This window comes from Sarcophilus harrisii, chromosome 5 (genome assembly GCF_902635505.1).
Source record: "Sarcophilus harrisii chromosome 5, mSarHar1.11, whole genome shotgun sequence".
Taxonomy (NCBI): Eukaryota; Metazoa; Chordata; class Mammalia; order Dasyuromorphia; family Dasyuridae; genus Sarcophilus; species Sarcophilus harrisii.
Genome location: NC_045430.1, coordinates 24970514 through 24995492, shown reverse-complemented (window position 1 = coordinate 24995492; position 24979 = coordinate 24970514). Strand labels below are relative to the sequence as shown.

Below are 24979 nucleotides of genomic sequence, written 5' to 3'. Positions count from 1 at the left end.
CCACACAAATTTCTAGTAGAGAAAAATACTTTTTTGAAAAAAAAAATCAGAAATATTGAAAATACCTCCATAAATAGAATTAGTTGAGGGGGGGGGGGGAGGGGATGATGAAAAAAGTCCAATTTGGTTGGCATTCAGAGTTGGGGTTTCTATAGTTATTTTAAAATCCAAACAAGACATATTCTTTCCCATGGTGTAAGCACCATAGAAAAATATTAGATCTTAGATAAAAACACTTCAAAGCTCCTCTTAGAACTATCAGATAAGTGTTAGCTGCTATTAAAGCTTAACCATTCCCAGGGTGGAGTTAAGTCTCTCCTCTTTGATGGCCATAATAACAACAGTAACTCCTAGTATTTATTGACTGTTTTAAGATTTGCAGGACACTTTATGTGTATGCTGTCCTGAAAGTTGAGATTTGTCTTGTATAAATAAAGCTTTTATTTTATTTTAAGAAGACAGTCATGACAAGAAAAACAAGTTTTTTGTTTTTTTAAGAAAAATTTATATTTGCAACAATTGTTTGATCCTTAAGTGCAAGTTCTGTACAAGCTGGTTAACTGGCTTTTGTTCTTTTTTTTCCCCTCCTCTGTCATTTTGAGCTGCTCCTTCTTTAATAGGTAAAAGATCCCATGGTCTTGTTTTCCAGTCAGTGCTTGGAAATTCATAACAATCTTTCAGAGACATTAGTCTTGTTCTTTCCTTTGTTATCTACCTTCCGCTGTCATGCTTACATCTTCTAGATCTTATTTATTCTTAAATCTATAATTGACCTGATCAAAACATCTAAGCCCTACTCCATCAAGTTTTTTCTTTTCATGTTCAAGTTGCAGGAATTTGCCATTTTAGTTAATTCTCAACTCTGTTTTTATTTGATTGTTTTATCACTACTCACGGGCTCTAGCACCAGAGGCTCAGCTCCTTTATCACTTCATTGAAATTGTTCTTATTTATAACTCCAGTCACTTCTCATTCAGATTTAATGATCCTTTCTTAAAATTCAGTTTTCTCTCTTGCTTTTTTTTTTTTACAGACTTATGCTTTTCCTTTCTCCCTGATCTTCATTTCCACAGATGACTTCTTTGCGATGCTTCTTAGTTGTGTCCCTTGGAAGAACCTTCAGGGAGTGCATTTTCCTTAGGGTTTTCTTCTTTTTTTTGATTTGTCCCTTTCTCTACTAGGTGTATTTGATTACTTTATCTTCTTATGAATTTTTCTAGGCATGCCAATCAATTTTTGTGGTTGATTTTTCAACCATGAAATTATTTAAGATTATTCTTTTGACTTTTCTTTTACTTCTGCTGTCTTTGTGATAATCTATAAAAGTTTGAGAGCTAGACAATACATATAACCTTTAGACATTCATTTTTCATGGGTAATATTATATGTTTTAGAAGTATTAGCATCTTACATCATCTAGCTAATTCTAAAGACAGGACTTTGTATTTTGCTTGTAGTCCTAGGATTGACTTGAGATGACATTCTGTAATAAGGTGAAAACTAGAAATTTACTTTGCTGAAGTTTAGTCTATCTTTTCATTTTTACAAATGCATTTCTGATGTCAGTGATGATAACAACCTGGGGTTTCATAGTTGTGAATACTTCATCAAAGCAGATTACAACCCTTTTAAAAATTTACAGCTAGAGAGAGTTGCCTGTGGCTCCAGGAATTAAAGAATTTTGTCCACCGACATATCACTAGTGTTAGAGGTGAGACTTGATCCCAAGAAGATCTTTCTGAGTCTGGCCCTTTACCCTCTTATTTCACACTATTTTTAACTTGTAATTTTAGGTAAGTTCACCCCTTTGACTCATGTATACCTCCTTTTCATGCACATTAATTTTCTGGTTAGCTCAACTAACTCCTTTCTACTTATTCATTCATGTGGTTAATAAGAACAATACTGGTCTTCACATTCTGCCAAAACAGGTACTAGCCACAGGATATTCAAGCTGGGAAGCTGGAGGGAATTGAGTCAGGACCTAGCCTTGGTGAGGGAACTGAGTGAGGATCTAGCCTTGGTCAGGGGGTGGGGAGGAGGAAGAGGGGAAGGACCAGGAATAAGCCTATGGCCATGGCTATTTAAGCCGTGTTCTGGCTCTAAAACATTATATGTGCTGTCACAGTTTGGTCACAGTTTGGCCATGTGTGTATCTTTGCTGTATTCAAAATGCTTTTTTTTTGTACAGATAATTATACAGCATTGAAGAGAAGACAAGCTTTGGGCTTAGCCTAAATCTATTTTAGATCCCCTATGAACAATTAATTTTATTTATGTTCCTGAATGACAGAATTTACTATATGTGTCTGCTTTTGTTTATTCCCCGCCCCCCCTTTTGACTTTCCTATTTCCTTCTTGTCTTTTGTTGTGTTTGTTTCCCTCCTCTCTTCCTCTGAGGTTTCTCCCGTTTCTTAGAGAATGCCACAAGCTGATATTTTTTTAACTGTGTTTTATATTAACTGTGTTGGTGCTGGATCTGCCAGTTTGATGTAGTAGTCATTGACATAAAAGTATCTCAAAATACATTGTCATATATATATTCATACACATAGATAATTATGCATATGTATATATAAGAGAGTGATGTTTTAAAGCCTTTTTTAGATTAGTTGTTATTTACAATTATAAACATGACTGCCTCTTTTAGAATATTAACAGTTTTGTACTTTTATAAACCATTTTGTTCATTCAAAAGTATATAATAGCATGTTAAATTTTATACATGTATAATCTATAGCTCTGGAATTCTCAAAGTGTCTGGGTTTACCTGGACTGGGTCCCATCCAAAGGGAGATATTTTAACTGTGTTTAAATAAAGAAACAACCAACTAGCTGTATATGACAGTATTTCCTAGTTTCATTTATGTAAAAGACCAGGGATGGTGGTATAATCCATGGGAATAAGGTTTTTTGAGGGGGGATGATTGTGGCAGAGAAGCCGAAGCCTGCCAAGGCTTGGAGCAGCCCCAGCAATATGCAAGTGCTTACTTATCCTTCCTTCATTTTCTGTCCCTGATTGGATCATTTTTCTTTTTTAGCTTTTTTCTTACTTGGTTCAAAGGGGAAAAGATTCAGGATTATGCAGATGTGAACATATACTCAGGCATATATGTTCTGGAAGATTACTAATTTTAAAAAATCTTCTCATTGGACCTGCCACCACATCTGTTAAAGGCCAAGGAAAATGAACAGAATCTCAGTCCCACTCTCCACATGCAATAACTGATGCATTCAGCTCAGGTTGATGGCCATCAAGTTTTGTATCACAGGCTTAAATACCACAGATACTGAAAATGAAAAGAGAGACAAACCCCAGAAGCTGCCTGTGCTAGTAATCTTTGCCTGATTGTCAAGAAAGAATAACCAGGAAGTGGGTACTAGGCAGTGGCCTTCTGTTTCTGGATGGAGAAAAAGTTGTGATGTTAACCAAGGCTGACCAAGGGACTGCTATTCCTTACCTCAAACTGATCAAGCCTCCCACATCTCTGCTTAGCAACCATTATTCCTGATCTCCAGCTCTTGAGCAAATATTTCCTAGAGGGTGTTCTCCCTAGGCTCTTTGAACTTTTCACTCCTCTGATTCTCTTGCCATTGTTTCTGTAGCTTCTTCTTTGGGAAAGAGGGATGGTTTCTTCTCCAAACTCTATTAGGTTCAAAATTGAGGGCAATATCTCATTGTAAGGAATTCTTTGTAATTTATTTGCCTACAGACATATTCTCTGGTTTTCATGGTAACACCTAAGGTTACATACATGATTTTCTTTGAATTGAATAAATTTTGAAATATTCGTGTTTGTTGATGATTTTAGAATTCATAACAAAAAAGAATGTTTCAAGTCAAGCCAGACTATCCTTTCTTTCCTCTTGTAGACAGGATGGCTATCACTATACTATATAGATAAAAGGAAATGATATGGATATAATCTGATTATAATTTTTGGAAAACTTTTGATGGAGTCTCTATGCCATCTTTTTGGACAACACAGAAATATGTGGGCTGAGGAGTACTGATATTGGATGGATTCAGTACTAGTTGGATCACACCTAAGAATCATCTGAACAGGTTACTGTTTCAACTATAAGGCAGATTAGGAGCTAATCTTCCCTTGTATACTGGTGAATTAAATGGACTTAGATGAAAGGAAAAATGGCCTACTTACTAAATTTCCAATGAAGTGAGGTTTGGAGAACTTGCTAATGTATAGATGATATCATGATACAAAAGAATTTTAGCAGGGTGGCTAATTGGCTGAATTGAACAAGATTATAAATCTTATATCTCACTCATAAATATCAACTTAGAGGCTGGGTTAAAAAAAATCAATTTCATAAGTCGAAACAAAAGGTAGAACTAGACTGTAGGTTTTAGATTCTGGACTTTTTAATAGATGATAAGCTCAAAACAAGTCAATAATTTGATGTGACAACCAAAAATGCTGTTATTTTCCTTGTTTATACTTAGCATCGAGTGAAGTAAAAGACCTTTTATACTTTGCACTGGTCAAACCACATCTGGATTTTGGCAGTCTGACCTTCTAGAGGAGAGCAGCTAGCTGTGTGGTGGAAGTAAATACTGTGCCATAGAAATATCTTTTGAAGGAACCAGTGAGCATTTAGTTTGGAAGATAAGATTTAATGGGGGGAGGGGAGGGCACAATATCTGTCTTCATTTTTAAAAAGTTATTTATCATGTGAAACATTGATTAGATTTGAGTTTTTCCCAGTTATATCCCCTTTTTCTTATTATTATCCTTTCTTTTGGCTTGTTTTGAATTCTGATCTTTACCCTGACAAAATGGTGGTCTGATGGTATCCAGATATCTGTTTTAGGGATAACTTTAGGATCTTTTCTTATCTGAATGAAGCATTTCTTTAGAATTTTGTGTAAAGCACTGAAGTTACAAATAGGAAAGCAAGACAGTCCCTGCTCTCAAGAAGTTCATACTCTATTGGGGAAATTGGCACATATGGAAAATTTCAGCTGCAACTCCTAGGAAAAGGTTCCATGGCCCTGTGGGGGAAGCAAAACAGGTGGTAATAAGGCTTCATTTCCAGTATCATTTCCAAACATTCCTGTTTTTTCCCCTTTTTTCTTTCTTGCAATACTTTTTTATTCTTTCCATGGCCAACATTAAAATTTTTTTTTTCTAGAAGAAAATATTTATGTTACAAAGATAGTCTTGTGTCCTCTTCTAAGTCTTTAAGCCTCTCTCATTCTTTTCATAAGCCATGACTTCTCATGTAGCTCTCACCATCTTCATCATTTCCCATCTTTCCTTTGAGATCCTCATGTATCAAAGTGAATATTGTTTTAAATAGGAGGATTTCATCACATTAAACTTCTTTGTCCTCAGCAACCATTGTTGTTGCTAAAGCTGCAATTACTTTCATGATGTTCTTTTTAAAAAAAAAAAAAACATATTTATAATTAATACTGCAATATGTGATGACCAAATAACCCATTAAAGAATATTTTTTGTTACCTTTGGATTTTTGATAAAATCCACTGCCCCAAGTCCTGTGGATTTTTTGTGAGCCATCCTTCCATTAAGCCATAACTTCTTTCTTCTGGTATCATTTACAGCAGGAATGTTAAGATAGAAAGAATTCAGATCCTTTAGCATTATGTCTACTTTGTCATTATTGGGCAAGGGTCTTTCATTTCAATGGTTAAAAGTTAATCAGTCTAATGATTGTGATTCTTAATACTCTTTGCTTCCTTTTCTTCTATTTTGCTCCCTTTACTGCAAAAATAGAGGGCTGCCATGAAAATATGAGGATCATTTTATATTTTTTCTTTGATTCATGGACCACCATAACTGAAATGTCATCAATAAGTGGCCTGCCTATTGATAATGTCTCTCTGTATTTAGCCTAACTGGTCCTGGGAAATCAGTTCCCACCTCCTGCCAAGGTCATGTGAAACCTTTCTATCATAGTATAATCTTCCAGGGCTTATGTTTCATTGGGGCAGTGTGGCCAAAGGATAGGATTTTGTGGAATATTCAAAATGTATAATGAGTTATAATTTCCTAGCATTGTGAGCTGTCCAAAGGGATAATGGGCTGCCCCATAGATCTCGATTTCCCTCTTGCTGGTGACAGTTTCAGAGATTGAAGGATCACTTGGTAAGGTTTTCTTACCAAGATTCCTATTCTGATTGAATGGATGATGTCCAAGAATTTATTATTTTCAGAGATTATTTGGATCTGTGGCTTTCCCTGCCTGTTTTGGGGGCTAGATCTTTATTTTTCTTTCTGTTGTTTGTTAGACTGGAAGGCATTCAAGGGAAGGGATAATATCCCGAGCATTTGATACTAAGTGCATGATAAATAAATTCTTATTTAGTAACTAATTCAAAAATCAAACATTATAAATGAATATCTCTGGTTTTTATTACTTTTTCATTTCAAAGACCTTCTTTGCTTCCTTGAGAGGATTTTTAATCTTTTTTTTTTTTTTTTTTTTTTTTGGTTTTGTTCTGTGTTTATTTCTGCCAGTTTATTGCTCTTTGATTTAATTGGGCGTCACTGGGTGTTTGCAAATCTTAAAGCTCAAAATAAATTTGAGCTATTATTATTTTTTTAAAGCATAGGAAGGCCTTTCAATGTTTGTTGTGGCTTTTTCTGTTATTCTGTTATATTGATTCAAATAACTTTATTTTTTTAAGGTATGGTTTGGAGAAGATCTTCCTCTAAGTCCCCGAAGTCCCCTGACTCCCCGTCATGGGCCAGGTTTGGCAGATGTTTGCCAGTATGATGAATGGATAGCAGTACGCCATGAAGCTACTTTGGTACCTATGCAGGAAGATTTGACAATCTGGCTAAATGGTTTATTGGGTAAGGCTTTGAGATCTACTCTGGAGTGAATTCTAAGAGAAATATGATTTGGATTGCCATTATATGTGTGTGTGTGTGTGTGTGTGTGTGTACGCACACATGCACGTGCGTGTGCCTCCCCATGTGTATATTCAAACTTGGGCAAGATTTGCACACAAATGTTAGGATTGAATACTGAGAAAATTGTTATGACTGATTTGATCACCATGCTCAAGCTAATTTAAAAATTTTAAGTACTTAAACAGTGGCAGATGTATGACTTTTTAAATATCATGCTTTTATTATTCTCTCTGTTCACATGGCCACTCTCTTAGTTCAGGTCCCCATTATCTCTTGCCTGGACCACTGTAATATTTTTCAATTTATCTTCTAGCCTCCATTCTCCCTACTTCAGTCCTTCCTCCCCTCAACTGCCAAAATGATTTTACTAGTAAAATAATGGTGGGTTTTTTTGTTTTTTTTTGCTTGAATTTGGTGTCTTTGGAAGAATGGTCATTTTTAATTCTTTTTTTAGGTGTTGATGTCAAGGCAGAAAGATTATTAGAAGAACTTGATAATGGTGTCCTTCTGTGCCAGCTGATCAATGTATTGCAAAACACAATTAAAACATGTTGTGATTCTGAGGAACTAGAAGTGAGTCACCTTTAAAAAAAAATTTGTAATAGTGTTATAATCTAAAATTAGCTTCTTTTCATTAACTTATTTTAATGTTTATCTAAGATTTCACATTAGCAGAGATGGTTTATCCTCCACCAATTCCTTAGTCTAATGTTTAAAGCTCTCTACAGTTGATCTCTAGTTTCTCTTTTCATCCTTACCTCTTCACATTTTCTTTTCTATTGTATATCCTTTATTCTAGCCAATCTGGACCATTCCCTATTCCCCAAGTTAAAACTTATTCCCAGGTTAAAAATAATTACAAGATGATCACCATGTAAATGTAGGCTGTGTCTCTCTGGAAAACAAAGCCCAGCCCCACCATCTCCATAATTCATTTTCATAATCCCTTTTGATTTATGGTATATGTGCATCTTCCATTTTAATAAAATAAACTTCATTCCTGTATTTTTTTCTTATATGAAAAAATCAGGTCACTTTTGAATTGCAAAAAAAAAAAAAAGTATAATTTCTTCAGATTTGCTCGTATCATTCCCTGTGTTTAAACTGCCCTCTCAGTTTATAGTCTTCATTCATTAATTTTTTAACACAGCCCTCAAATGCCATTTTTAATATGAAGGCTTCCAGAAGTGATCTTTCTCTCTGAACAAACATTGATTAAGCTTCAGTATGCAAAACCCTGAAAATTCAGTGAAGAAATAGTTCAAGCCCTGCCCTCAAAGGATTTACAATTTTATTGGAAGATTAGACATGTGTTTAAATTAAGTGTTAGGATAGGTCAGAATGTACTAGTGCTTTAGAGGAGTCAGGAGCCATGAGAGATCTGGAGTAGGAGGTTTCTCTTGGGAGTGTGTTTGGGGAGATATGTCATGGTGAATGTAGGAAAGAAAGTAGGCCTTCAAGGAAGGCTTAATATGTGGTGACATGATGAGGCCGTCCTAGGAAAAGAGAGGCTCACTCTGGTCAGACTGGAGGGCCAATGCTTGGAAGGTGGAATGAGAGTATGAAAACAAAGAATAAGAAGTCGATGATCATTGGACCAAATTACAGAGGGCTGTAAATACCTGGATTAGGAGCTGGTGTTCATCCTATAAATGATGAGTTGCCGTGGAGCACTTTTGAGCAGGGGGTGGAAGTGATCAGAGGGAGTTAGAGAAGGGAGACCTTGGAGGCAGAGAGAACAGTGAGGAAGCTGTGGCAGAAGTCCTGAGAGGAGGTAATGGAGACCCGAACATGGTGTCAGGGCAGATGGAGTGAATGTGAGCATCTTGGAGATGTCAATGGGAGAACTTAGCAGCCTCTTCCTTGGTACTCTCTACCTGTTCTTCAGGTTGCTTGGTACTAGGATCTTAACTCTCTTAATAGATTGTGAGCTACTTGAAAACCAGGTCTTTTCATGCTAATTTTAACTGGGCTATTTTCCTAAGAAAACAGTACCGAAATGAATAGAATTGAAAGGAAGCTAGACTATAATCAAAGGAAAATGAAATATAACAATTGTTTGGGTTTTTTTCCCCAAACCAATTTTATTCTGTAACTATTATATAGCCATGGTTAATGCATTGAAGTTTCTTTTTTAGCTTATAAAAGTATATTTCTGTTTTACCCTTTTTTGATTTCTTTATATTTTTAATTTCTAGGATTTTCCAATGAGAAAAATTCCTTGTAAAAAAGATGCCCCATCAGGCTCATTCTTTGCTAGAGACAATACTGCCAACTTCCTTCACTGGTGCAGGCGTGTTGGTGTTGATGAGACTTACCTCTTTGAATCTGAAGGTTTAGGTGATTATTTCATTATTTTTAAATGTTTGATAAATCATATTTGTATCATTTACTTTCCTTTTAATTCTCTACCTAACATACTCAAATGGCAGACTTTGAATCTCCTGAAAAACTTGACCCAATTGGGAAATCACACATATTCTGAGTCACTAGTATCCATTGATGACAATCTTCACCTGGAAAACTTCCCACACAGAACTTAGTTGATATACTTAAATGAACTGATTTCAGAGATGTTCTTAACTGAACTTGCAACCCTGTGTTAGCAGTTAACATTTACATTAAGTGGTGCTGTAGAAAGATGAATTGCTACTTATTTCTCTTTAAATTGAACATAAAAAGCAGCAGATATTCTGCTCATTGTCCAGATGAAATGGTCATACTTTTCGACCACCACTGCCACCCCATTTACTATGAACCAAGTGTATTAAATGCATTATGCCTCCTATTTCATTTGATCCTCACAGCAACCCTGGGAGGTAAGATCCATTGATATCCACATTTTATTGATGCGGAAACTGAGGCAAACATTAAATTACTTGCTTGGGCAAGTCACCTAGTTAATAATTGTCTGAGGTAAGATTTGAACTCGAGTCTTCCTGACTCCAGCCAGACCCAGTGTACTGTGACATGCCCTAGTTGCTAGAGATTTATTACCATTCAAGGATTATTGGTCTTTGCATTAACTTTAAATTAACACAAACATCTATATGAAGGCTAAAGTGATATGATAATCTGATACAGGCTCTTAGAGAACATTTTGCCCAAATATGGTTTCCTTCTGAGAAAGACATAAATGAAACACAAAAAGTCTTTGAGTTTTTATCAAATCAGGGTTGCTGATCCTTTTTGTCATCTTTATGACAGGCCTTGTTTCCAGAAGTCCTCAGTAGGAGCTGGTTCTGTCTATTTTCCTTTCTCTGGGAGAAAGCAAGAAGGAACTTTTCACTTTGCCTTCTTGGTGAGAAAGTATTTCACCATGGATGTACTTGATGCCAGAGCTATCCAGGAGGAACCAAATCATGAAATGCAGTTTCTAAGTTAAACACTTATTTATCCCTGTGTTCTGAGGAACTCTTGAGATGTTTGGCCTTTGTTTGGACCTCTGCCTCTTTTTGCCAGGATTTTGCAAGCAGTGCTGCAGTAGAGGAATAGAATTCTGAAGTAATCCCCAGGGTATTCTTGCAGCCAGAGAGAAGAAGCAGACCATGTAACATATTTCCAGGAGAAATGCCCCAGTGGCTAAGCTATTTAAAATTGCTTTCCATTCTCCAGGAGTTAGGCTTATGCTGACTACTTTAGAACAATAACTTCTGTCTGGAAAATATAAAGAAGTCCAAGTCACAGACCATCCTACCTCTCATATGGGAAAGTATGCCAGCAAGCCAGCTACTATGGCTTTATTGGATTAATATTTTAAAACTTTCCATTACTTTTTAGTACAAAGTGAGAAAAAGATAAAAATAAACAGAAGAGAAAAGCTAAAACACAGGGAAGGAAGAGTTTTAAATTTAGGCTGGTCAATTTCCATTATCAGTACAACTAACATGAATTCCCATAGTCACTATTACTTAAGCCAGAAACAAGGGTTGTCTTCTTACTCTCACACATCACATTTGGAGAATGCTCTTTATTTTTGAGGTTCTTCTGTACCTTCTGTTGCTATCCTTTTGAAGTAGATAGTAGGGATGTTCCAGAAGGTGAAAATGAGTCAGAGGAACCCAGTAACTTGCCAAGTAAAAGAAAGGTAATTGATGGCACACAACACTAGAATGTAGTTCTGGCTAAAACCAGATTAGGTCTTAGCTCTTCAGGTTTGTTCCATGATAGCATTAACCCTGGGGAAATATAAAAAGTTATGGTTTCAAATCTTGATTTATTTTGTAAGTGAGAAATTTTATAAGTAGCAGGACATAGTTTACATAGTTCAGTCTTCTTCAACCTTTCCTTATTAGAAATGTTTTATATTTGTGATAGAGAAATATTTAAAGAACATAAAAATTTCGGTATAAAAATGTGGGTGTTAGAATATCTTGCCTTTCAGAGGTTCTTGTTACTTTTCTTAGATAATGGTCAGATTGATAGTCTCTTACTTTGTTCAACAATTCAGCGAAACAGTTCAACAAAAATTTATACAACGGCAGAAATGAAACTATGTTGTCAGAGGGCTTACACTTAAACCCTTGGCTTTTTTTCACAGCTTCTTTCATGCCAAAAGAAAAATTTACTTGTTTAATTTTGAACAATAAAATATAACTTTTTATTTTCCAGTTTTACACAAAGATCCAAGACAGGTTTATCTTTGCCTTCTGGAAATTGGGAGAATTGTATCAAGGTATGTCAGTAAAATTGCAGACTTTTGATGCCTTAATTTTTAAAAAATAATTAGCCATTTTACTTTAGGGCAAAGGAATGCCTTACCAGCAAATATAATCATTAGAACAAAGGAACTGAACTTACTTCACACATTTCTTTTTCTTTTGTCACTTAATAGAATAAAAAATATCTTTCCATCTAGTGCACTGTGTCATAATAAGTTAGTAGAAAGGTGTTATCTAAATGGATGACCTGAGGTATGTCATTCTTTTTCCCCCAAAATGGTTATACTCTATAATTGTGTTGATCTTTAATCAGCTCCTAAGGTATTTTTTTCTTCTCAAAAGAACTTTGATGTTAATTTTGGAATGACAGACTTTTGTGTTTTGGAATGACATGTTTATATTTATAAAACAGTTTATGTACAAATTGAGAAAAGACAAAAGCTATAGCTGTCTAAAGAGAAGTAAGTCTTCTTTAAATATGAAAGGGGGTCATTCAGAGTGACTTTAAAATGAAACCACCTGGACTCTCCTGTTTCCCAACCTATACTCTCATGGTGTTCCCCAAGTGGCCCAGTAGATAGCAGATTAATAGATGACAATGAGACTTGGAATACAAGAGTGTCTAAAGAATTAAACATGAATATCACACAGAAGACAATGGAGAGACACAAGGTGGCTATGGTTGGTTACAAACAACATATAACCAGTGAAACACTTTGAAGAAGTGTTCTCTTAAGATGTCATCTGGTAAATGTAGAGAGTGAGGATTAATAGGTGGAGGAAGCCTCATAATCTCAGGAATTAAGACACTCTCATCAGTCCCAATAAAATGCTTTTATGACATGTTATTGGGCCATTAACACCCTTAGTGTAAATTTGATGAGATGTGTTTATTGCAGGGACCAGCATTATCTTTACATCACTTGCACCAGATTTTACCTTAACAACCTTCTGTTCTTTTCTTCCCTCAACACTATCTTCCTTTTCCTCTACCAGATATGGGGTTGAACCACCTGTATTAATAAAACTTGAGAAAGAGATCGAACTAGAAGAAACCTTGCTAAATACTTCTGGGTCTCTCCTACCAGAAAGCCCACCAAAGACCTGCTGTCATCATGGAGAGCTCGATGAAGCTGTAAGTACCAGTCATACTGGCCAACTTTATATGATTTTTTCTTCCCTTGATCCTTGGCTTCACTGCAGTAGTGAGTAAAGGGGTATGCTTTGATTGCAGATGAAGAAAGGCCACTATAAGTTATAAATATCAAGTAGTTCTTAGGCCATTATTTCTTGGATTTTTATATTCTCTCTTAGTACTTGATTCACAAGATAACATGAGAGGAATGACTGCTTATTCACTTGTCCTACCTATATTTTTGGAAAGTGGTCATTTTAAATGCAATAGACACATTTAAGTTGTCTACAGTTTTTTTTTTAAATCTGCTCTAAAAAATTCCTTACCAGAATATAAAATATTCACCTATACTGATATAGTTCATCAACATAATAAAACTAATAATAGCAGTGTTAGAATGTGCAATGGTGATATGCTAATGACTATCATCATGGACAAAAATTAAAATTACTTCTTTTAGAGTCACTCTACTTTGTTTTAGATTATGGCCTAAAGCTATGATGGTTAGACATTAATAGTATTCAGATAGAGAAGTATTCAGATAGAGATAGGGATTGGATCATTGATCTCATTAATATCAAAAATTCTCAGGTACCAACACAGATCAGCCCTTGCTGTGCCACTTTTAGACTTGGAGAACTGCCTGGAGAACTAAGGGATTAAGTGACTTTTCCCAGTGTCACACAGTCAAGTGACTTGAACCTGTAATTTTTTGGCCTGTAGGATAGCTCTCCATCCCTACCACCTGCTGCCCCAGCATTCATCTACTCAGTCTAAACTAATATTCTTTCAGGAAATGGAAGCGATTTCCTTCCTGAAGGGAATGAATCATTCTGCTTAGAATACAAAAAAAAAAAATGCAAAACACATTTTTTTTCAAAATGTTTTTGATTTACACATTTATCTAGAGACATTGTAGTATCTTATGTGTCATAGCTAAAGATAGAAATTAGGCTAATGTTGATGTGAATAGAGAATTGTTATTAGCAAATTCATTTTTCAGCCTTTTTTTAGTTGTATTTTTAAACTTAAGTTATATGTGTCATGTAATAACTTGTTATATCCTGTACCTTCCTGAGAACTATTCTATAAAACATTGTTTGAGGTTGGGAACCCCCACACTCTCCCCAGGAAACACAATTGTATTTTATAGAATTTCTGAGATCTAAGCATCTTGTCTCATAGTGACAGGTGGCAATAAATAAAATAAACCAAGGAAATTGCAGTTCAGACAAATGACAGATGCCTTTTGTTAACTAAAGGAAATGTTACTCTAATGAGTTTTATATGGTATCTGTAGACATCTCAAGTTTTTCTTTAGCTATGTAAGAGTAGATCTGAATTTATAGGCATATGTAACTACTAGATATCAATATTATTTCTTTATGAGTTTACCATCTACATAGGTGTCTGCCCCAAAAGGACAAATCCAAAAAATATGGCTTATTTCTTTAGGAATTTCCTTTTGGTTTGTTGTTTGGGACCAGTTCCCAGAACCCTTAAAAATAACTATCCAGTGTTTTCATTTTGGTCTGGACATCCATCCTTACCAGCTTCCTTAGGAGTAAAATGGTTCTTAAAAACAGTTTTTGAGTCTTCATCCTTCAATTTGATTTCACCAACTATTCATGACATTTCATAAGTTAACTTCACTTTCAATTCAGTGGTTATACTGAGTCCTAAATTTCGGTTGAAAATTTAGGTTAAGCACATCGCCGAAGATCCTCCATGCAGTTGTTCTCATCGATTTTCCATTGAGTATCTGTCTGAGGGACGCTACAGATTAGGAGACAAAATACTTTTCATAAGAGTAAGTATATTCTGTGTATGAGTGTGTGTGTTGCTATTGTTGTATATACTTTACTTTAGAACAGGGGTTCTCAAACTATGGCCCGCGGGCCAGATGCGGCAGCTGAGGATGTTTGTCCCCCTCACCCAGTGCTATGAAGTTTCTTTATTTTTAAAGGCCCACAAAACAAAGTTTTTGTTTTTACTATAGTCCGGCCCTCCAACAGTCGGAGGGACAGTGAACTGGCCCCCTATTTAAAAAGTTTGAGGACCCCTGCCTTAGAATTTGACCTGTATTTGATTATTTCTGAAGTAGCAAGGTATGTTTAGAAGAAAAAGAGTGTTTCTTTGGAGGGTGGGGGATTTGGCATTAAAAAATGGAATTTTTGCGGCAGTCACCATGATTTTTATTTCTAGTGGATTATATGCATAGTTTTCTGAGGTATAGAGATGAATAGAATAGGACATTTTTGTCTTAACTTGCAAGAAGAAAAGGGAAAGAACATATGTAAAAATAAATTGGAATTAGTGAAAATAAAAAGGAAACAGGAAGCATCAAAGCCTGTGGACCCTAAAGAAAAGACTGTTAATTTAAATTATCAATGAAATAACATCTAAGCACTCTGGTGGCTATACCACATGCTTGATCTCCAGCTTTGTCTTTGCTTTGGGTTCTTATTTTTGTCATCATAAGAAGATAAAAAGCCAAGATTTTGCTCTTTTATAAGGTAATATAACAGCTGCTTGTATCATTGTTTGCTCTGTTCCTAACTTGAGAAGGTAGTGGGAATAGGTTCCTATGGATGAAACTATGGTCTCTTCCATTTCAAGCTTAATCTTTATTGTCAAGCTTTTGTCTAATTTCTGTATTTTTTTCCTTTCGTTAATTCTATCTATATAGCCTTTCTCCTTAGCTTACTAATATTCCCTTCAGCTTACTCACTATTCCAACAAATAGCTCTCTATTAGCTGAATGACTTTTCAAATCTCTAGTCATATGTGGAGATGAGTTTTGTGAAGGGTACAATTTCTCATAGCTGCTTCACGACAGATAGCTGGAATATGCCTGGCATTTTAAAATTCACAGTTTGATTTGACATAGCTTACCAGTAGGCGACCATTCTATAGAATACAGAATATAGATCACTATCTATTCCTATGCCTCTGCGTCCCATAGAACTCATTCAAGATGAGATGTAAACCTCAAGATTTTCTTTCCCCTTTTTTCACTTGGACAGATGCTTCATGGCAAACATGTGATGGTTCGTGTTGGTGGAGGTTGGGATACCCTTCAAGGTTTTCTGCTTAAATATGACCCCTGTCGAGTGTTGCAATTTGCAACTCTGGAGCAAAAAATCCTCGCGTTTCAAAAAGGCATTTCTAATGAGAGCATTCCCGATTCACCTGCCAGAACCCCACCACCACCTTTAATGGATCCAATGTCAGCTGTCAACATGATTCAGAAGCAGAATTCGAGACCTGGCACACCAGTTTCTGTACTGAGAGCCAGGGAGAAGCAGACCATTAGCAAACGCCCTCAGTTTCCTGCTCAGGCATGTGCCACACCTACACTGCCTCTGCCCAGCTCACTAAAAGCTGGTCACTCAAACTCTGGGCGTTCTAAAGCACCAAATTCATCAACAACAGCTTCTCCTCAACATCTCATGGGTTCAAAAGGAGCACCAAAGAAACCACTGGCTCTTGCCCATCCAGTCAGTAAAAGCACTTCTTCCCCTGGTTCGTTGAGGACTGCATCGAGTGTCTCTGAGTCTCTACGCAAACGGGTCTTGTCCCCTGACCACTCCAAAGTCAGGTGTCCACCAGTGCAGAATTCAGGGAGCAGGCCTCCTGCTGCTCATCTTTCCCAGAAGTCTTCTGGGCAGTTAAAGCACAATTCAGTTTCTTCCAAGCACAATGCAGCATCTCACTCAGCCTCACCAAAGCCCCCCAAGCTTCCCACAGCAAATGGCCAGCTAGGATCTAATCCTTCTCCGTCTCTTCAGTCCCCTGCAAAACTAGCAAAACCCAGCACTAAAAGCACAACAGAAAGACCAGCAGCAGCACACTCTCAGCCACCCAGCAGAAGGCCGCAGACGGCGAGAGCCCAGCCCCAGAAGTTCAAATCAGTCCAGAATTTAAAGCAGCCAGTTTCTGCAGCCTCAGGTTTTCCTGCAAAAACAGCCTGTGTGGCCACCTTGTTGGGACCGAATGGTAAGAATGTAGCTTCTGAGACAAAAAAACAGTCCCAGAATAAGAGTAAAGGCATCCCGGTAGGGTCTGGTCTCTCTGAGTCTTCTGCACGTACCCCATTGTCAGTTGTCAAGCTTTCCCAGTCTTCCACCAAAACACAGACTTTAGTAAAGGCTGCTCTGCCTACCCCAAAGGGTCAGCCTTTGGTGAAAACCCCACCAAAGTGTGGCAAAACCGTAGCTCTGTCAACCAAGAAATTGCTCTTGTCTGGGAAGGAAACGGTCAGTGACAACGACATACCCTCTCTGAAGAAAAAGGAGGATGATCATTATTTTGTTATGACTGGAAATAAGAAAGCTAGAAAGTAAATAAAAAGGAGTGAGCGCAGGAAGTAAGAAGAAAAGGATCTAATTTATGTGTTCAAGATCTTCAGTGAGATCTTTTTAATTTGTTGTGTCTGAATGTGCAGCAGTTAGCTGTACTGAGATCAAACACAAAACACCAAACACGGCAGAGAACACTGGATTTGAGTAAGAAGACCCGGGTTTGAATTCTTTCCGTTATCTGTGGGCATCCCCTTGGGTAAGCCTTAGTTCCCTCATCTCTAAAATGAGGGCATGTGAGTGGATCTTAAAGGTTATATCCAGCTCTGAATAATTGGACATATTCATCAAAAGATGGCATCTAGGAGCTTTGAGCTGGGGGCTCACTGTGACAGTGTCCCTCGTGTGAATGGCTTCCCATTATGCTCATGTCTTTGTGTGCAAGAAAAGCTGAAATGTTCAAGAACACTACTGATATTATGGCTACATCCAGTGCCAGTCTAGGAAAATGTCAGCTCTAAGGTTGTGATATATGTCCTTTATTATTTTATTTATTGCTTAAAGCAATACTAAACTCTTGATTGTAGCTTTGGCATTTGTATATGGCAAAGTCATCATGCACCTACCTTTCCTGTTCAGCACTGCCATTGATGCATAAAGCCAACTATCACTGGTTGCTAATGATTACTCTGAATTACTGTAGATTTTTAAAAACTATTTTAATTTTCTTGATCGGTGCCTCCAGATGGATTCTGGACTGACTTAACAAATACCTGTTGTTGTCATGAATAACATTTTACTCCGTAGGCCTAATTTATTGATTTACTAATACTGTACTATAGATAAAAACTAAATCTGGTTCTGTCTGCTATCTGAAAACATGCAGATATTTTGTATCTAAGAAAGGGATATGGTGTGCACAGTTTCTGCAGAAATGGATTCAGTAGCGCTTAGAAAAACATTTCCTAGCAATTGTTTTTTAACACTGTACATAAGAAGAGTTGACATTTATAAAGGTGAATGTCAGAATTCTTTTGGATTAAAATCTTTTAAGACAAGAAATATATTTTGAGTAGTGCTATAAAAATTGGCTTTCAGAAAATATTTTTCTCTTTTCCTTTGAGAGTGTAGCTTTGGCAATTTTAATCACTTTCTCAAAGTTATTCATTTTTTTTTTTAAACCTGGAACAAAGTTTCTTTAAAATTCAGATAATTTAGATAATCAGTGAGAAATATTTGGTTTCATAAACATAGCCCTGTAGTATGGTAGTGGAACTAAGTCATGTAATGATAATATACTAGAAGGATGTGAAACTTGTAAATATTTTAAAGTGTTACATTTTTCAGCTCTAAAATTTAGGACATTATGCCTTTAGGGTATTTTGTAATGTCGTTGTATACTTTCCTGCAGGTTTTTACAGTGAATCATGGCTTTTGTGCTTTTGATAAAGAAAGTCACAGTTTCCTTTTTAAAAAAAACAAAACAGCATACATTTTTAGAATCTTATTTTCAATGGCTTAAATTGATTGTTAATATTCTGCAGTCTAGAAAATAGGAAAGCCTTCTATAAAATATAAATGCCTTGTCTCTTAGATGCTCTTAATATACAGGGCTATGTAGGTCAGTTTTTGGAATGACCATAATGCTACAAATGTGGTTTCATATATTCAATTCAAAAAACATTTGTTAAATGTCTCCTGTGTACGAGACATTGTTAAGTGCTGGAAACTACAAAGGTACAAAAAATTGCTGGTTTAAAAGGAATGTTCCCCACATAGTTGGCCTACTGTATTCAGGCAGTTTGAGAAGAATCCACCCATCTTTTCAAAAACAATTCACTTTCTCAATAAAAGGTTCATAAATTATTGCTCTCATTAGCAAACTAAGAACTAACATAACATAATATATGGAGAAATGTTCACTGTTGAAACATACTAGCAGTATGATCGTAGATAAGTCCTTTAACCATGAAAATGCCAGCCTGCAGTGGGAAGTTCTGGGACCTCCCCATGCCAATGAAATCACAGGCTAATCTCCATTCCTATTAGTGAATTAAAAATTAATGCACTTTCAAGAGATGAGCAACTTGCATTTAAAAAAGACCAAGGATAACCTTTCTTAACTGGTGGCCTTCTAGAATTTTAATATTTTTATATTTTTGATATTTGAGGAAGCTAGTCTATTTTTTAAAAGCTTATCTAATATATACACAGTTCTGTATACTAAACTGTAGAGAATTAAAAATTTCTCTTGGCATCTAACATTTGTAAATTGAAGGAGTTGGACTGGAAGACCTCTGGTCTCCTTTCTGCTCTAGATTTGTGATTCTCTGATTTGGAACAGGATTGTCCTAGAGTCCACTGCTGCCTCATCAGCATATAGAGATCCCCTGCATCTCTCAAAAGCTGGATCAGAGCACAAACTTAGTCAGATCCTATCTCCAGGCTGGGCCTGGCACACAAACAGTCTTTGTGTTTATCATCTGAGAACGTGTCACAAACTTTACCAGGCTCACCGTTGGGTACCGTTAATTACTTGGCTGTGCCAAGCTCTTGGAGACAATCTGCTGTGTGACATAGATGAGTTGTGATATGTGTCACTGCAAAAACACACACCAACCAAACCATGGCTCCAACCATGGCTCCCAACAAAAACAACATTTCTGTAGTGTGGCCTGTTAGTCCTGAGACGTCCCTCTTCAGCCATTCTTGTGGCACTCATCTATTCAATTAGTCATTGTTTTATCCTGTCCCAAGAGCTTAACCACCTAAGCCAGTTAATTTTCCTAAATGCCATTGAAATGTGTCCCAGATAGCTACCATTTTGTTATAGTTTTCAGTATTTAAAATGTAACATTTTGATGTTAGACCAAGGAGAGAATATTATTTTCAGAATTGTGTTTTGTTATTTGACAAAGTTTGAGTGTACAAATCAAATTACCAAAGCTCTTAGAGGAAGCAATCATGTTCAATTGATTACAAAAAAAAAAAAAACAGTGCAATAAGTTTTTAATTACTTTGCCACACTTTTATTAATGTAATGAATGTGTTAGGGCAAACTTCTAAAGAAATCACAACACTGATCCTTTTTAGATTATTTGGTCTTGAATAAGCTGCTGAAAGTAATATGGGCATAGATCAAAAAGGACAGTGTTAATTGTCTATAATACAATCATGTATGTGCTAGTGACTAAAAAAAGTATTCTGCATTACCAAAAAAGTCTGAAATTCTTAATATCTAATTTTATGAAGACTCAATACTTGATTCTGAATTCACAACTTACTTTAAGTATTAAATATTCAAGTATTAAAATATAAAAACTCATGCCAAGTTTTAATGTCTTTTTTTAAAATGTGTGTTTAGCTAAATGATTCACTTTCTGGTTTCAGAAACACATGGAGATTTCCCCTCCCTTTAACATATATTCCCAAAGTCATGACAACATGAGGATAATTTTAGATTGAATGATTTTAGGGATGAGTCTTCCTTACACATAATATTTATTTTATAAGTCCTGTGCTTCATTTTGTACTATGTCTATTTATCATGGTGATCACTCCAGAGGCTGCCTTTCTTTCCTTCCCTTCCCTCTCTCTGTTCTACAGAGCACCTACAGATGCTCTTAAAAACATTTTTTTTTCCTTTTGAGATATCTGAACTTGGGGTTTACTGGCTAGCTTTCTTAAGGACCATGCCTTAAATCAAAATTAATCTGATTTTCATTGACTCAGGCCAAGCCCCATTTGGTCATTTTTTGGTCCTGACTCAGTTTGAATGTAAATCATTTTTCTTTGGCCAGAAACCTTGACAGTCTTCCCCTCCCAGATTTACTTATTTATTTAGTTTTTTTTTTTTTTTTGATTAGGTGAAAGAGGAGATTTTTTGCCTTGATTGTTAGTCTTAATCATTGAATGGGCGCTGCCCCAGTCAAACCTAGACGTGTTAGCTTAAAAAGGCCAAGGCCTCCCATTGCATCCAGGACCATCTCCAGTCATACTGATCTGTATGTGGGCCACTGGACCCCAATGGCTCTGGAGGGAGAAGTGAATCAGGTGATCTTGCCTAGCCCTCCCTCACTTAAATCCAATTCACTTGCATGTTATGGTGTCTTTCCCCCCCTTCCCCCTCCCCCCCCATGTCTTGGTTCTCTTTGAGAACAAAGGACACAAAACAACAATTCCTTTCAAATAAGCTACAACTGAATGTCATTTGTATTTATGACCTTGCTTATTAGTTATCAAGTAAGTTGGAGGACTGTCCATAGTAGGGGGTTGCCAGTAGAACCCCCTACTTAATCTTAAGATTGAATTCTTCCTCAATTCTACTTGGCTGGGCTTGTTTCTTTACAGGCCTTTGAAAATGCCAGGCTACATTTCCATGTTTTAGTTATGCTTTTTCCAATCATAAATCCTCTCGGCCTCCTCTCCATCTTTCCAAATTCCACCTTTCAACATCCATCTCAAGATCCATGTCGCCAAAGTCTTAACTACTTCAGTTCATACTGAGCTCTCTCTTCCCTCTTGGGGGATGTAGTGTGCTTCCTAGATCTCCCACGCTGGGGCGCCAAAATATACCGTCTGGACTGGCTCTCTGGAGGATCTCGGGACAGCCTGAGTCCTTGGTCTTAGTGGGGGAGTGAAGGAGGCAGGAGACCCACGAGGACGGTCAAAGATGGAGTCCTTATTTCAAGTTCTCTCAGCCCTTAAATACCTTAGTATGATTACATCACTACAGCACACTGAGCATGTGCCAACTGTGGAACCATTACATCACCACAGCACACTGCCATTGATATGTAAATGCCTCTCTAAGTGTCCCTTGCTTCAAATAGAACACATGCAGTCATATTTTCCCCCCTTGCCCCCTGACTTTTTGAAAGGCTAAGATGCCCCAAGGAGAGATGGGGAGCTGAACCAGACATTGTCAGCAGGTTCCTCTGGGCTGAAGGGTCTTATACCTCACCCAAAGATCCCCCACTATCTGTGCCCCTCTACATGTGGGATGCACCAAATCTAGGAAGAGTTGTACTAGGATGATAAAATGCACCAAAGCTCCTTAAAGACACATTGGGGTTGGTATGATTAGATAAGAATCTCTACTAGAAAGAGTAGGGGTGCTTTAATGGAATGACTTCATGCTCTTATTTGTCACCATTTAAATAGCCAAAAACTTAACTTTGGTCTTAGCATTAATAAAAACCAGTGATGTGTCAAGTGTTCTCTCCCTGGTGCAGATGACATCTGGAGTGTTGTCTTCAGTCTGGGTCTCAGACACTGAAACTTACCCAGAGGAGAGCAACTGAGTCAGTCAGGATCCCTTAGACTATGCATAGGAGGAACTGAAAAAATATTAATCCCCAGAAAGTTTTGTAAACTAACATTCAGCTACTCCTATATCTTCATTTGGTAATTGGAATTTAAATCATAGGATCTAACGAATTGAAAAAATCTTGGGAGATGCTTATTCAAGATTAACTTGTCCTTTTTGCTCAGGGATGAAAAAAGATTTGCCTAGAGTCTCAATAAATGGAAGCTTAATTGAAGTTAGCTTAATACCTTTGTCACTGATAGCTCCATTATTAGCACAGCGTATATCAGGAAGATGGATATATCTAGTGATATCTTCAGAACCAGTATCATTTACACAATTCCATTCTTTGCATTGGTCCCATTCTGGATTCCTTCCAGTGACTGTATAGATTTTAGTTTATGATAAATGCTTGGGATTCCCACCATAGAGATCATCAGTCAAATGGCCAAATCTAAAGCCCAGATTTTCTTTACGTGAAGAATAAAACAAATATCTTAACCTGTTGACATGAACAATAAGAGGAAATCACTATTTAGCATCTTACTGTATTTGCAAACACACACACACACACACACACACACACACACACACAGAAACGATTACTAATTTTATTTGCTAGGAAAGGGTTCTATCTCCATGACCATGATTAAAGCTCAGCATCTCAGCTCCAAGGGGAAACCTCTGGATAACATGTCAATCAGTTCACAAGACTCTTCTCGACTTGCATGGCAGTCTCCAGAGGTCTTTCCTAAGTTTAGTGACTTTAGTGATCAGGGTCAGTGAATCTTGAGTTTATTCCCTATGATGACTGGTTTAAGGGGATTGGAAGGGAGGGCAGCACAGAAGGGCTGTCATCTTCAAGAAGTGTTTCATTTGTTTTATTTGACCTCATGGGGCAGGACCCAGAAAAAAGACTGGAAGTACCAAAGAGGCAAACTTGATATGATCATGATCATAAAGACTATCAGTTAAAGTGGAATCAGCTGCCTTGAGAGGTGGTGAGTTCCCCATCTCTGGAAATCTTTTAGTAGACTCTGAACATTGAATATGTTATAGCCAGGATTCCTTTATATCTGAATAAGGCAGAAAGTTGAGATTCCTTCCAAATCTAAAATCTGAGTTTTCTGAAGTGCGAAGAAGCTAATTTAGGCTTATAAGGAAAAAAAATTTCTATTAGTAGAACTTTATTAAAAAAGATGAGCTACTTTAGAAGGCAATAGATATTTTTAGATTAAATGCTATTTCATATCTGACCCTTCTAGCCCTTCTACATATGAAATTTATTCCATAATCCCTTGCTTTCTCATTTACCTTAGGTCTTCCTGTAGAGATTAAATAACTTCTTGTTTGGTCTGGACTGTATGATTTGTGAGGTCTTATCTTACTTTGCAATTCTTTTATTCTGTGGATATTAGTATGTTGGAGCAGGACTTAAACTTTTTCCACTTGGGACCCCTTTCATCTGAGAAATTTTTACATGGCCCTGAGTATATCAGTATACAAAAGATATACAAATCAAACATTTACTGATACTAAATCATAATTTCACAATCATTACATTAAGCTATGAGACTCCATCTGGGGTCGCAAACCAGTTTAAGAAGCTGGATTTTAGAATAATCGGTAGCCCAACAAGTATTCCCAACAGGCTGGATAAGTCAACTTTAGCAGTAATCAGATTTCCTAATGAGCTACTTAAAATACTTTGTGTATTTACATTATGTCCTGGATTCAGTAACAGAGGTTACAGATGTCTGGAATGGCTATGTCAGCCAGTGTCATTAGTGAGATTGATTATTGCTATCCAGTCAACGGGGATGAACCATACTGATCATCGCTGCAGGGGGAATGATTCTGGGCAAAGAGGCCATGATCCAGTTATTTAGCTAAGAAAAAAATTGGAAAACTTTGTCACTGTATTGAAGCATCATATTTGATATGAACAAATACCTTAGCAAGCTTAAGTCAAATGAATCTTCTTCAGAGACATGTTTGATTTGATTTGCTGTGTTTTCTTGGGGCTTGAAATGAAAAATAATCTTTACCATTTCACAGAACTCTAGATTCTTAGAAGGATTAATGATGGAGATGAAAGTTCATGTATGGGTTGGACTAAATGACTTCTGCAATTCCCTTCCAATTTGGGCATTCCAGGCTTCTGGGAGATCATCCAACTCAACTTTCCCTACCTCAGACTTTTTTTTTTCTTATGTTAGAAAATGTTTTCCTCTTTGACTTGCTTTATTTAAATTTCATTTTAATTATTTAAAAACTATATTGTGTCACCTGGGTATAGGAGGTAGACTGCCACAATTCTTAATTCCATCTGGGTCTCAGTTTCCTCATCTGTACAGTAGGAAAATTAGGAGTATTAAATAACTCCTAATATCCTATCAAGTTCTGAATCTGTGATCCTATGAATGAAAAGGACAATTCCTAGAAATAAAAGGCTGATAGGATTGTGTATTATAGAGACCTCTAGTGGTCAGAATCTGGTAGTGAGACACCAATTTTGCTTCTCTACCTACAATTATTATACAGTGTGGGAGCCTGGGAGTCAGGAAAATCTAGGTTCAGATATTATTGGCATTGTACTGTGACCGTAGTTACCTTTCATAGCCTTTCGGTATCTCTAATAACTCTTAAGACTAAGTGAGAGGAAGGTGGTA

The 24979-nt window shown here is 36.7% G+C and overlaps 1 protein-coding gene across 5 annotated transcripts in view; it reads left to right on the top strand.

Moving 5' to 3' along the window:
• The window catches only part of GAS2L3 (growth arrest specific 2 like 3), a 38195-nt gene extending 18164 nt beyond the window's left edge, over positions 1-20031 (top strand). For all 5 annotated transcript variants that reach the window (XM_031940911.1, XM_031940914.1, XM_031940913.1 and 2 more), the window contains 7 exons: positions 6674-6842; positions 7357-7475; positions 9101-9242; positions 11514-11577; positions 12560-12698; positions 14401-14508; positions 15725-20031. In XM_031940911.1, the coding sequence (XP_031796771.1) occupies positions 6674-6842; positions 7357-7475; positions 9101-9242; positions 11514-11577; positions 12560-12698; positions 14401-14508; positions 15725-17044 (2061 nt within the window). In that variant the 3' untranslated portion in view covers positions 17045-20031. The remainder of the gene's footprint in view (positions 1-6673; positions 6843-7356; positions 7476-9100; positions 9243-11513; positions 11578-12559; positions 12699-14400; positions 14509-15724) is intronic.
• The last annotated feature ends 4948 nt before the right edge of the window (positions 20032-24979 follow it).